This window comes from Balaenoptera borealis (genome assembly GCF_965194805.1).
Source record: "Balaenoptera borealis genome assembly, chromosome: 3".
In the NCBI taxonomy this organism is placed as follows: Eukaryota; Metazoa; Chordata; class Mammalia; order Artiodactyla; family Balaenopteridae; genus Balaenoptera; species Balaenoptera borealis.
The window spans coordinates 119557139-119571033 of NC_138866.1; the positions used below are offsets into that span (position 1 = coordinate 119557139).

Below are 13895 nucleotides of genomic sequence, written 5' to 3' on the forward strand. Positions count from 1 at the left end.
GAAATGCAACAAGTCACAGTTCCTTTTTTTACCCAAATCAAGAAAATGAGTTCCTTAAGTTAGGGATATCTAATGACCAGGGTGAGAATACTGCCAATAGATTGAAATAAAAAAGGTACACAGGTCACCAGATTAATGATCTAATTTGTTCTTGGGTAAAATCTAACATGCACATATAATGGTGATTTTCATCATCAGCCAACTGTCACTGTTAAGAAAACAAAATGCATGCACTATAAAGACAGCCAGTAGTTCAATTTGCTGGCGTTAAAGGTAAGTACAGTTGAGGTTGGATACTTGGGCTGTGACAGCTCTTGCAGGTTAAAGTAGTGAACCTAGACTTCTTGTAATAAGCAATAAAGAGTTATAAAAAAAAAGTTATGGAGCAGAGAAGTGACGATATATATTAGAAAGACATAGTAACTCAAAATGGAAAACCTGATCAATGAAGTTATACTTTAATTTTAAATGACTGATCATCCTAATCTTGTATCTTACCAGGACACTAAGAAGCTCAATTCTCTTGATGTTTAAAATGTACACAGCAGACTCTAGACACTAAACAATGCTCTTTTGCTCATTTAAAGTACAATCTTTATAAAACAGTATGTGTAAAGGAAAAGGAGCTTTATTTACAAACTCAGAAAATTACTTGTATTTGTTACTTTCAAATTTTACTTAAGAATTCTTCATTGAAAATGGTAAAAGGTAAGCTTTGGGTATCACACTCATCAAGAAAAGGTATCGGACAGTTTGATGTAAATCAAACTACTCAATTATTACTTACCAATAAGATTTCTCCATGGAAAGAAGCAGAATACCCATTACTTTTGCAAAAGACATTTAAAATGCAAGAAGGGTCTCAGAAATTAAAACATATGCACTCATTTTTAATTATCCTGGGGAAACTTTTTTTACATTGTACTACCACTTCACTAGAGGCAATCTTAGATAATTTACTGTACTGTTAACTCTAACCTTTTTAACTTATTACACCATTTACAAAAGCTTTAAGAAATTAAAAGAAAAAAAGGCCCGATTTACTGCATACTTTTAAAGCCACAGAAGTATTAATAAGAATTCTAGTTATTTCTTCTTTACGTCCTTGAAAACTTAAACCAAACATACTTACTGTTGGTTTTTTTCATTTAGAGTATTCATGCCCTGGAGATCAGAAAGAGGTGTTCTGGGATTTTTCCGAGTTATACCTAGCATAGAGAAAGCAAAAACTTTCAATCAATGCTAAGATAAACTAAACATGAAATAAGTTTTCTAGGAACAAATGAAATTAATATACTTCAATAGTAAATATTTGCTAAACATATCAGAAATGTCTAAATAATAATAATATGAACCAAGTCCCATGACTGTTACTTATAAATCTGACTTAGTCAGCAATGAAACCAATTAGGGAATTTAATAATAAATTCTTTAATTTCTCCTCTCATTTAAATATTATCAGGAAGTACAAGGGTAACTGGGCTGAATGTCTAGAAGTGTACAAACTCATTTCTTATTTTAATATTCAAAAAATTCCTGATTCCTCTGCACCATTTTTCAGCAATAGGATATTGCTCCTATAAACTACAGATTTTAGAGATTAATCTTACATATAAAGACACTAAGAATCAAAGATGATGAATTGCTTCCTCAAGAATTACCAATATTTTTTAAACAAAAAATCTAATTAAAAAATGGGCAGAAGACTTGAATAGACATTTTTCCAAAGGAGACACACAGGTGGCTAACAGGCACATAAAAAGATGCTCAACATCGCTAATCACTGGGGAAATGCAAATCAAAACCAAAATGAAATATCACCTCACACCGGTCAGAATGGCTATCATCAAAAAACACAAATAACGAATGCTGGCGAGGATGTGGAGAAAAGGGAATGCTCATACACTATTGGTGGGAATGTAAATTGGTACAGCCACTGTGGAAAACAGTATGGCGGTTTCTCAAAAAACTAAAAATAGAACTACCATATGATCCAGCAATTCCACTCCTGGGTACACATCTGGAAAAAATGAAAACACTAATTTGAAAAGATACATGCACTCCAATGTTCATAGCAGCCCTGTTTATAACAGCTAAGACACGGAAGCAACCCACATGCCCATCAGCCAACACTTGGCTTAAGAAGATGTGGTATATATATACAATGGCATATTACTCAGACATGAAAAAAAAAAGAAATACTGCCATTTGCAGCAATGTGGAAGGACCTAGAGAACATTATGCTTAGTGAAGTAAGTCAGACAGAGAAAGACAAATACTATATATGACTTATATGTGGAATCTAAAAAAAATACAAATGAATGTATATGCAAAACAGCAATAGACTCACAGATACAGAAAACCAACATGTGGTTACCAAAGAGGAGAGGGAAGCAGGGAGGAACAAAATAGGGGTATGGGATTAACAGATACACAGATTAACAGATAGTATATTTAAAATAGTAAAAGTATCTTTATTTGACATAACAATCTTGTATGTGGAAAATCCTAAGTAATTCACAAAAAAAATTAGGACTATTAAACAAGTTTAGCAAAATTACAAGATATAAGATCAATATTCAAAAATCAACTTAGCAATAAACAATTGGAAAATGAAATTAAGAAAACAATTCCATTAATAATAGCAATAAAATAATATAAAAGGAATAAATTGAACAAAAAATATAAAATATCTACTGAAAAACTACAAAGCATCATAAAAAGCAATTAAATAATACCTAAATAAATGGAAAGCCATCCATGCTCATGGACTGGAAAACTTAATATTGTTAGGATGGCAATGTTCCCCAAATTCATCTACAGATCAATGCAATCTCTATTAAAATTCCAGCTGCCTTTTTTATTTTTTTTACTGGAATGAATAAGCTGATCATAAAACTAATATGGAAATGCAAAGGACCCAGAATAGCCATGTTGAAAAAAAGAGAACATGGTTGGAAGACTCATACTTCCTGAATTAAAAACTTACTACAAAGATAAAGTAACTGAGACAGTATGGTACCAGCATAAAGATAGAGAGATAGATCAATGGAAAGGAACTGAGAGTACAGAAATACATTTATGATCAACTAAATTTTGACAAAGGTGCCAAGACAATTCAATGGGAAAAGAATAATCTTTTCAACAAAAACTGGGAAAACTATATGTCCACATGAAAAAGAATGAAGTTGGATCAAAGACCAAAATACAAATGCTAAAAGTATAAAACTCTTAAAACATAGGAGTAAATATTCCTGACATTGGATCAGGCAATGGTTACTTAGAGATGAAACCAAAGGCACAAGCAACCAGAGAGAAAGACTGATAAACCAGACATCACCAAAATCTAATACTTTTGTGCTTCAAAGGACACTATATCAAGAAAGTGAAAAGACAACCCACAAAATGGTATCAACAGAAAATGGCCAATCAAATATCTGATAAGAAGTTTGAATCCAGAATATAAAAAGAACTTTTGCAACTGAATAATACAAAAGATAACCCAATTTTAAAATGAACAGAATATGAATAGATATTTTTCCAAAGACAACACACAAATGGCTAATAAGCACATAAAAAGATGCTCAACATCATTAGTCATCAGAGAAATGAAATCAAAACTACAATGAGATTGCACTTCACACCCCCTAGCATGACTATAATAAAAAAGGAAGATAGTAAGTGTTGGCAAGGACATGTAAAAATTAGAAACTTGCATACACTGCTGAATGTGAAATGATACAGTCACTTTGGGAAACAGTCTAGCAGTTCAACAAAAAATTAAACAGAGTTACCATATGACCCAGAAATTCCACTACTAAGTATATACCCAACAGAACTGAAGACATACATCTATACCCACATAAAAACTGTTACTGGAAAATATATGTCTTGGGATCAACAAATTCAGTTAGAACTTTGAACAACTTTATTTTCTTACATATTTGAATGCATTGTTTTTGTTTCATTTATTCAGTTCCTAAGTCATGGACACCAAATATCCTTATGACAAATTATCATTTTCTATTCTCCATATGAATTCTTTTCTTCTGCATATTGAAATATAATCATTTCAGGCCTTTCCTTAATATTAGTAATGCAATTTTAAGATATGTTTCCTCTATTTATTGAGATCACATAGGTGTTGACTTATGCCTCTACTTGTTTTAGTAGTTCAAAACCTATTTCAACACCATTCTGATATTTCATAGTCTTAAATTTGTGCTACTCCTTTATTGGATTCATGTTCTTAAATTCTTCTTAAACTGTAAAGTGCTCACCGGGAATTTTCTTCTCGTTTTTGGCGTATCTTCCTTGCAAACACAATAGGGTGTTTCTTTTATGCATGTTACCTCCCTTTGTGTAATGATTTTTTAAACATTAATTATTAAATATTTTAAAGGAATAATATACTGAACACTTGCAACTGACCACTGAGATCAGAAAATGAAGTCCTGTGCACCTTTCTTCTTGATCCCGTTTCAACAGCATCAGATCCCAACATTGCCCACTTGTTGGAATTAGCATAAAAGGACTTTAAAATTGCTATCATAATGTTCAATGACTTAAAGTATAAGACAGTCTTATGACCTAACAGAAAAATCTCAGGAGAGAAATGGAAACTGTAAAAAGAATCCAAATGGATATTCTGGAACTGAAAACTGAAATTTTCTGAAATGAAAATTTCATTCTATGGTTTTACAAGGAGACTTGAAACAGCATAATGAACTTGATATCAGATAAATAAAAATTATCCAATATGAAGAACAGGAAGAACAAAGATAGAAGAAAAATCCACAGAATATGAGGAATCTGAGACTATATCAAATATTCTAAGAGCACGTAATTGGGGTCTCAGAAGAAAAAGAGAAATTGCAGCAGAAAAAGATTTCTGAAAAAATACTGACCAAAAATTTCCTAAATTTGATGAAAAATAATGAAGCACAGGTCCAAAAGGTATAGCAAATACCAAACAGCATAAATATAAATATAAATCATATCTAGGGACATCACAGTCAAACTGCTGAAAATGAAAAAATAAAGAGAAAATCTTGAAGCAGCCAGATGAAAAAAGGTACATTAGATATGAAAGAATGACAACAGAATGACATCTGAGTTTAACATCACAAATAATGTAGGACAAAAGAAAATGGAACAACATCTTTAAAGCATCAAAAGTTTGATAGTTCCTAATGATGTTAAACATATGTCTACTTTATGACACAGTAAACTCCGTCATAACTTTTACCCAAGGAATGAAAATTTATATACACAAAATGAATTGAACAAGAATGTTTATAGCAGGGTTCCTCACAATAGCTCAACACAGTACAAACCTTATATCCATCAAGAAATAAATGATAAACACAAAGTTGTATACACAATTGTATATACATATACAATGGAATACAACTCAGCAACAAATTACTGATATAGGGAACAACATAAATGAATACATATATAATTATGTTACGTAACAGAATCAGAACACAAAAGAATACTGTATGATTCCATTTCTGTTTTAGAAAAGGGAAAATTAATTTATAGTAACAGACATCTTAAGAGGAGTTGCCTAAAGGGGGTGGGAAAATGTACAAGAGAGTAAGAATAAACTTTCTGATACAACTTTATTCGAATATTTTATATTTTTGTGGTCATATCTTTTTGTGTTCATATGCTTTAGGTTTGTCTCTTATAAACATTTTACAGCTGAATTTTATTTTAATTGCATAATCTTTTTTTAAACTGTTTAGTTGGGTTCGTTTTAATTTATTGGTATTACTGATATATCGGGAATTTTTTCTGCCTTATTTTATGTTTTGTATCTACCCTAATTCTTGTATGCTTCTACCCAGACTTCTACTGAACTATTTTCTTTATATTCTGATTTCTTTGTTTTGTTTTGGAAGTTATATACACTCCCTTCTTTGATTATTCTTGAATTTTTAACATATTCATGAATTCTAAACTAAATCAATTCTCTATTCTCTTTTTCTAAAGAGTATGAGAACCTTTAAATCTCTGATACAAGTCATCCCCTTCCTATCACAGCTATTGTTACCCAGTATTTATTTTCACCTTATTTTCTTCCCATTAATCAAATTAGGCATTAAGTTTTATAAAATAATAACTTGTATTTACAAGTTTCTCAAAACTTCCTAGTGAGTTCAGCTTCTGTCTTTCTCAACTAAATCTTTTTATAAATTTTTATAAATTTTTATAAATTCTATTGACGAAGATCTGCTCAAATTACTATCTAGTTTTATTTACTGCTATTGTTCACCTTTGCCTGACATAGCTTTCTCCATCTTTTTATTTTTATCATTTTAAGAATCTAGATATCATTTAATTAAACTTTTTGAAAAATTCATTTTGAGATTTTAATTGGTGATGTTAATCTATTTTTATTAATTTAAATCATAGTACTTATTTCTTGTATTTTGTTTCACTTTTATGTCACTCTTCAAATCCATATTCCCCCTTGTTAGTTTTCATTTGATAGATAAAGGTTTCTCATGCTACTTTAGAAGACAGAGATTCAGGGAATTCCCTGGTGATCCAGTGGTTAGGACTCTGTGCTTTCGCTGCCGAGGGCCTGGGTTCAATCCCTGGTTGGGGAACTAAAGTCCCACAAGCCGCTTGCAGCAGACAAAAAAAAAAAAAAAAAAAAGAATCATTTTTTGTTATAGTGGTTGTCTGTAAGGCAGACATTCATATTTGTTTATCCACATTGATTTCCTAAATTTGATAAATAGCCTTATTCTATCAACTCAATAGAAATAGCTCCCTGACTTTCCTGCAGGCTTCCCCAAAATACGTATTGGCATATCCTGTATTTGTTTCCGTCTACCATTTTCAAACAAGAATTCTGATCACATAACATTTTTTTTAGAATATTTTAAATTATTTTAATGCAAATCTCTGCAGTGGGTAGCAGACACGGGCTTTAGCATTCATTATCACATTTGAGCCTCACGTTGTCCCTATGCAGTAGGGACTACCTTTCAGAGAAAGAAATTGAGGCTCTGAGAAACAACATCTTCCACACACAGGAATACAGGGGCTAAGTAGCAGAGCCAGAATTTGTACCTGGCACTGCCTGACTCCAAATGCCAGGCTGTTTCTCCTCTCTCTTTTGAGAGTAACGTGGAGGTCCCCACGTCAGAATCTTTGTGCCCTGCCACAGCCCTGGCAAAAAGCAAAAGATGGTCAGGTCTTCCCGGCACTGAAGCCTTCCCCAAGATCAGGCAAGCTGGCTAGTTCCCACTCTGGTCCCGAGGAGGCCCTCGGCCCTCATTTATGTTGTTCCCTATATCAGTAATTTGTTGCTGAGTTGTATTCCATTGTATATGTATATACAATTGTGTATACACCTTTGTATTTATCATTTATTTCTTGATGGATATAAGGTTTGTACTGTCTTGAGCTATTGTGAGGAACCCTGCTATAAACATTCTTGTTCAATTCATTTTGTGTATATAAATTTCCATTCCTTGGGTAAAAGTTATGAGTAAGGTGTGGACACTTCCTGGGGTTCCCGTAACATATTTTCATTTTTGGTATGCTTAATTCCATGAAAAATAGTCTCTTCTAGATATCTATCTATGACTTATGTCAGGCTTCATGATATGCAATTAATTTTTAAAATTGTGGTAAAATTTACATACTGTAGAACATACTCATTATAAGCATATAGTCAGTTAAGTTTAGACAAAACTGCCACCAAAAGAAGATATAGAATATTTCCGGGGACTTTCCTGGTGGTCCAGTGGTTAAGACTCTGCACTTCCACTGCAGAGGGCACGGGTTCGATCCCTGGTGGGGGAACTAAGATCCGGCATGCCATGTGGCACGGCCAAAAAAAGAAAAGAAAAATTTCCATAATCTCCTAAAGTTCCCTCACGCCCTTTCTTCGACAATCCCCCACACACCCTCCTGGGCCAAGGCAACCACTCACCTGCTGTCCATATCGACTGGTTTGCATTTTCTGGATATAAGTGGAATAAAACAGTATGCTCTCTTTTGTGTAAGGTTTCACTCAACATTACATTTTAGAGTTTGATCTATAAAAAGTCTTCACGTGAACATATGTGTTCATTTCTTACGTGGAGAGAACATATGGAAAGCATATGCTTACCTTTATAAAAAACTGACACTGTTTTCCAAAATAATTGTACTATATTTTACATTGCCAGCAGAGTGTACAAGCATTCCAGCTGCTCCACATACTCATCATTAGTACTGTCAACTTCTTAAATTTTAGCCATGACACAGGGTGTTAATGTGACTTCACTGTGATTATAATTTGCATTCCCTAATGACTTATAAAGCTGGTAATCTTTAATGAGCCTATAGATGATTCATGTATCTTCTTTTCTAAGTGTATGCTTAAACCTCTTGACCATTTTTTTTTAACCAGAAAGTAACATTTTTTTTTTTTTTTTTGGCTGCACCGTGTGGCATGTGGGATCTTCCCCAAACAGGGATCAAACCTGTGCCCCCCGCAGTGGAAGCACAGAGTCTTAACCACTGGACTGCCAGGGAAGTCCCCTCTTGACCATTTTTATCTGAACTGTTTCTCTTATTATTGCAGGAGGTTTTTTTTTAATATTTTGTTTTGAAGTCCATTATTGGTTATATATTATAAATTATTATGAATATTGTTTCCCAGGCTGTGATATGCTTTATGTTTTTTTTGACAATATCTTTTTTAAAGTAGAAGTTTTCAATTTTGGTGAACTCTAATTTCTCAATTTTTTCCTTTTATAGTTCATGCTCTTATGTGCCATCTAATAAATTTTTTCCCAAGACTGCAAAGATTTTCTCTCAGGTTTTCTTCTATCAATTTAATAGTTTTGTTCTTTGCAAAGAGCTATATGACCCATTTCAAGTTAATTTTTATGTATAATATAAGGTAAGGGTCAAACTTCTCTTGAACATATGGATATACAGGTTGTTCCAGTGCCATTTTTTTTTTAAGACTATATATACCCCCACTGAATTATCTGAGGGCCTTTGTGGAAAATCAATTGACAATATATGTATAGATCTTTTCCTGGACTTTGTTTTTTATTTTTTTTCTACAGAAAAGGATTTTATTCAATTTTTCTAAAATTATTAAAAATTTTTAATTGGAGTATAGTAGCTTTACAATGTTGTGTTAGTTTCTACTGTACAGCAAAGTGAATCAGCTATACATATACATACTTCCCCTCTTTTTTGGATTTCCTTCCCATTTAGGTCACCACAGAGCATTGAGTACAGTTCCCTGTGCTATAGAGTAGGTTTCTATTGCTCTCTTGCTTACACTAAGAGAACAATGTCATGATTATTTTAATCTTCAAATCATATAGTATAAGATCTCCAGCTTCATTATTCTTCTTCACAATTGTTTTGGTCATTCTAGATATTCCACATTTCTGTATAAATTTTAGTTATCAGCATATGAATTGCTACCCCAAAATCTGCTTTGATATTCACTGGGACTTAATTCAATCCACAGATCCATCTGGGGGAGAACTGACATCTCAGAAATACAAAAATATGTATCTCTCTTCATTTATTTAGGCATTTTTCAATTTCTCTCACTTGTATACTGGTCTCACAGTATTTTGTTAAATTTATCCCTAAATATTTCATGTTTTGGTATGCTATATTATAATCCATTGCATATCAAATCACTCCAAAACCTAGCACTTTAAAACAACACATCATATCACAGACTTTGTAGAGGAACAGGTTTCAAGAGCTGCTTAGCTGGGTGGTTCTGACAGGGTCTCTCATGAGTTGTATTCAAGCTGTCAGCCAAGGCTGTGGTCATTTCAAAACTAGAATGGAACTGAAGGACCTGCCTCTAAGGTCACTCATGTGACCTTAGAGGCAAGCCTCAAAGTTCTCCACTGCCTTTGACTAGAGGCTTCAGTGGGATTCTCAGTAGGGCTATTCACAACGGCAGCTTGATCCTCCAAGAGACAGTGATCCGAGAGAGAGCTAGCAAGTGAGAAAGTACCTAAGATGGAAACTGTAGTCTTTTTTAACAATTTTGGAAGTGATGTACTATTACTTCTGCCATGTCCTATAGGTCACATAGACCAACACTGGTAAAATGTGGGAGGAGACTACACAAGGTTGTAAATACCAGAAGATGGGGATAAATGGGGAATAACTACTGTAGCTGGCTGCCACAGATATATAAATGGAATTTATAAGTTTCATTTTCCAAGTGTTCATGGCTAGAATATTACAATTTAATTTTCTATATTTAGCTGGTATACTGTGAGACTGTTAAATTCACTTTTCAGATTAAAGAAGCATTTTTTAAACCCGTTAGTACTTTCTATATAGATGATCATGTTGTCTACATCTTCCTTTTCAATCTATGTACCTATTTCTTTTTGCTGCCCTGTTGCACAATGACCTTTAGTACAATGTTAAATCTGAGAGGCAAAAGCAGATATCTTTCCCTTGTTCTTAATGTCATGGAAGAAGTACTCAGTCTTTCACCATTACATATGAAGTCTGCTGTAGAATTTTCATGTGTATTCTTTATAAAGTTGAGGAAGTTGCCTTCTATTCCTAGGCTGCTAAAAGTTTCTAAATAGGAATGGGCATAGAGTTATGACAAATTCTTTATATCCATCTACCAAGATGATATGGTTTTTCTTTTTTAGATGATTAATATCTATATTATAAATTATGACTCTCTATATACATATATATAATACATTATATTGATTGATTTTCTATATCAAACTAATCTTTTATTCCTGAATTTCCACTTGGTCTTCATGTATTATTCTTTAAATATATTGCTGAATTCAGGCTGCTCTTATTTTGTTAAGGATTTTTACATCTCTCACTGTGAGGAACGTTAGACTGTAATTTTCTTGTAATGCTATCTAATTTTGGTTTTAGAGTAATAATACTGGTCTCATGATATGATTTGTATAGTACTACTTGCTCCTCTGTTTTCTGAAAGAGTTGAGGAGAACTGGTATAATTGCTTTCTTAAACATTCCTTAAGGACTTCCCTGGTGGAAGCCTGCCAATGCAGGGGACATGGGTTCAATCCCTGGTCCGGGAAAATCCCACAAGCCATGGAGCAACTAAGCCCATGTGCCACAACTACAGAGCCTGCACTCTAGAGCCCACGAGCCACAACTACTGAGGCCACAAACCACAACTACTGAAGCCCGCGCACTATAGGGCCCGCGTGGCGCAACTACTGAGCCCGCGTGCTACAGTGACTGAAGCCTGTGCGCCTAGAGCCCAGGCTCCGCAACAAGAGAAGCCACCACAATGAGAAGCCCGTGCACCGTAACAAAGAGTAGCCCCCGCTCACCACAACTAGAGAAACCCTGTGCACAGCAACGAAGACCCACCACAGCCAAAACTAAAAAAAACAAAAACGAAAACATTTCTTAAATAAAATTGACTACTGAAGCTATATGGGCCTGGACTTTTTTGTTTTCATGTGTGGGAAGATTTTACTTATGAATCCAATCATTGATACAGGACTAAACAGATAAAGAGACTCTTTTATTTTTCCTTGGGTCAATTTTGATAACTGTTGACATTCAAGGAATCTGTCCATTTCATCTAAGTTGTTGAATATATTGGCATAAATGTTCACAATCTTTCCTCAACCTTTTGATGTCTATACCATATGTAACTGTGTCCACTTGTTCATTTCAGGTAACAGTATTTGTGTCTTCTCTCATATTTCTTGATCAGAATGGCCAGAACTACACTATCCAATACAGCAGGAACTAGCTATACATGGCCATTCAAATTTAAACTGATTTAATTAAAACTTCAGTTTTAAAATTTTTTGAAAACTTCAGGTGTTTAACAACCACACGTGGCTAGTGGCTACAGTTTTGAACAGCATAGTTGGAGAACATTTCCACCCTCACAGAAAGTTCTATTGAATGGTGCTGGACTCAAGCTTTATTAACTTCATTGCTCTTTTCAAAATACCAGCTTTTGGATGCCGCGCTCTTCTCAGCTGGTGACGCGCTGCAGCAGCGGCTGCGGGCTGGGCCAGCCGACAGGTGACAGACGAGATATGTGGCCACCGTGGCCGTGGCCTTCCACACAAACTTCAACTATGTGTGGCTGCACCTGCTGGAGCGTGTGTTGCCGGGGCGCGTGCTGCGCGCCGTCCTGGCCAAGGTGCTGTGTGACCAGGCGCTCAGCGGGCCGGTGTACATCTCTGCCTTCTATTTCGGTATGAGTATTCTCCAGGAAAAGGATGACATATTTTTGGACCTGAGACAGAAATTCTGGAATACATATAAGAGTAGTCTGATGTACTGGCCATTTGTACAGCACCAGAGTACAGACAGCAGGAGCAAGAAGAACTACAATCCTGCAGCCTGTGGAACAAAAACCACATTCACAGAAAGACACACAAGATGGAAAGGCAGAGGGCTATGTACCAGATGAAGGAACAAGATAAAACCCCAGAAAAACAACTACATGAAGTGGAGATAGACACCTTCCAGAAAAAGAATTCAGAATAATGATAGTGAAGATGATCCAGGACCTCGGAAAAAAAATGGAGGCAAAGATCGAGAAGATGCAAGACATGTTTAACAAAGACCTAGAAGAATTAAAGAACAAACAAACAGAGATGAACAATACAATAACTGAAATGAAAACTACACTAGAAGGAATCAATAGCAGAATAACTGAGGCAGAAGAACAGAGAAGTGACCTGGAAGACAGAATGGTGGAATTCACTGCTGTGGAACACAATAAAGAAAAAAGAGTGAAAAGAAATGAAGACAGCCTAAGAGACCTCTGGGATAACATGAAACACAACAACATTCGCATTATAGGGGTCCCAGAGGAGAAGAGAGAGAGAAAGGACCCGGGAAAATATTTGAAGAGATTATAGTCAAGAACTTCCCTAACGTGGGAAAGGAAACAATCACCCAAGTCCAGGAAGCACAGAGAGTCCCAGGCAGGATAAACCCAAGGAGAAACACGCCGAGACACATAGTAATCAAATTGACAAAAATTAAAGACAAAGAAAAATTATTGAAAGCAACAAGGGAAAAATGACAAATAACATACAAGGGAACACCCATAAGGTTAACAGCTGATTTCTCAGCAGAAACTCCACAAGCCAGAAGGGAGTGGCATGACATATTTAAAATGATGAAAGGGAAGAACCTACAACCAGGATTACTCTACCAGGCAAGGATCTCATTCAGATTCAGTGGAGAAATCAAAAGCTTTACAGACAAGCAAAAGCTAAGAGAATTCAGCACCACCAAACCAGCTCTACAACAAATGCTAAAGGAACTTCTCTAAGTAGGAAACACAAGAGAAGAAAAGGACCTACAAAAATAAACCCAGAACAATTAAGAAAATGGTCATAGGAACATACATATCAATAATTACCTTAAACGTGAATGGATTAAATGCTCCAACCAAAAGACACAGGCTTGCTGAATGGATACAAAAACAAGACCCATATATATGCTGTCTACAAGAGACCCACTTCAGACCTAGGGATACATACAGACTGAAAGTGAGGGGATGGAAAAAGATATTCCATGCAAATGGAAATCAAAAGAAAGCTGGAGTAGCAATACTCATATCAGATAAAATAGACTTTAAAATAAAGAATGTTACAAGAGAAAAGGAAGGACACTACGTAATGATGAAGGGATCAATCCGAGAAGAAGATATAACAATCATAAATATATATGCACCCAACACAGGAGCACCTCAATACATAAGGCAACTGCTAACAGCTATAAAAGAGGAAATCGACAGTAATACAATAATAGTGGGGGCCTTTAACGCCTCACTTACACCAATGGACAGATCATCCAAAATGAAAATAAATAAGGAAACAGAGCTTTAAATGACAAGGTAAACCA

General features: G+C 34.8%; 1 protein-coding gene across 13 annotated transcripts in view; it reads right to left on the reverse strand.

Moving 5' to 3' along the window:
• The window catches only part of MYO9A (myosin IXA), a 277041-nt gene that overhangs the window by 120891 nt on the left and 142255 nt on the right, over window positions 1-13895 (reverse strand). For all 13 annotated transcript variants that reach the window (XM_082383557.1, XM_082383556.1, XM_082383560.1 and 10 more), the window contains one exon: window positions 1133-1208. In XM_082383557.1, the coding sequence (XP_082239683.1) occupies window positions 1133-1208 (76 nt within the window). The remainder of the gene's footprint in view (window positions 1-1132; window positions 1209-13895) is intronic.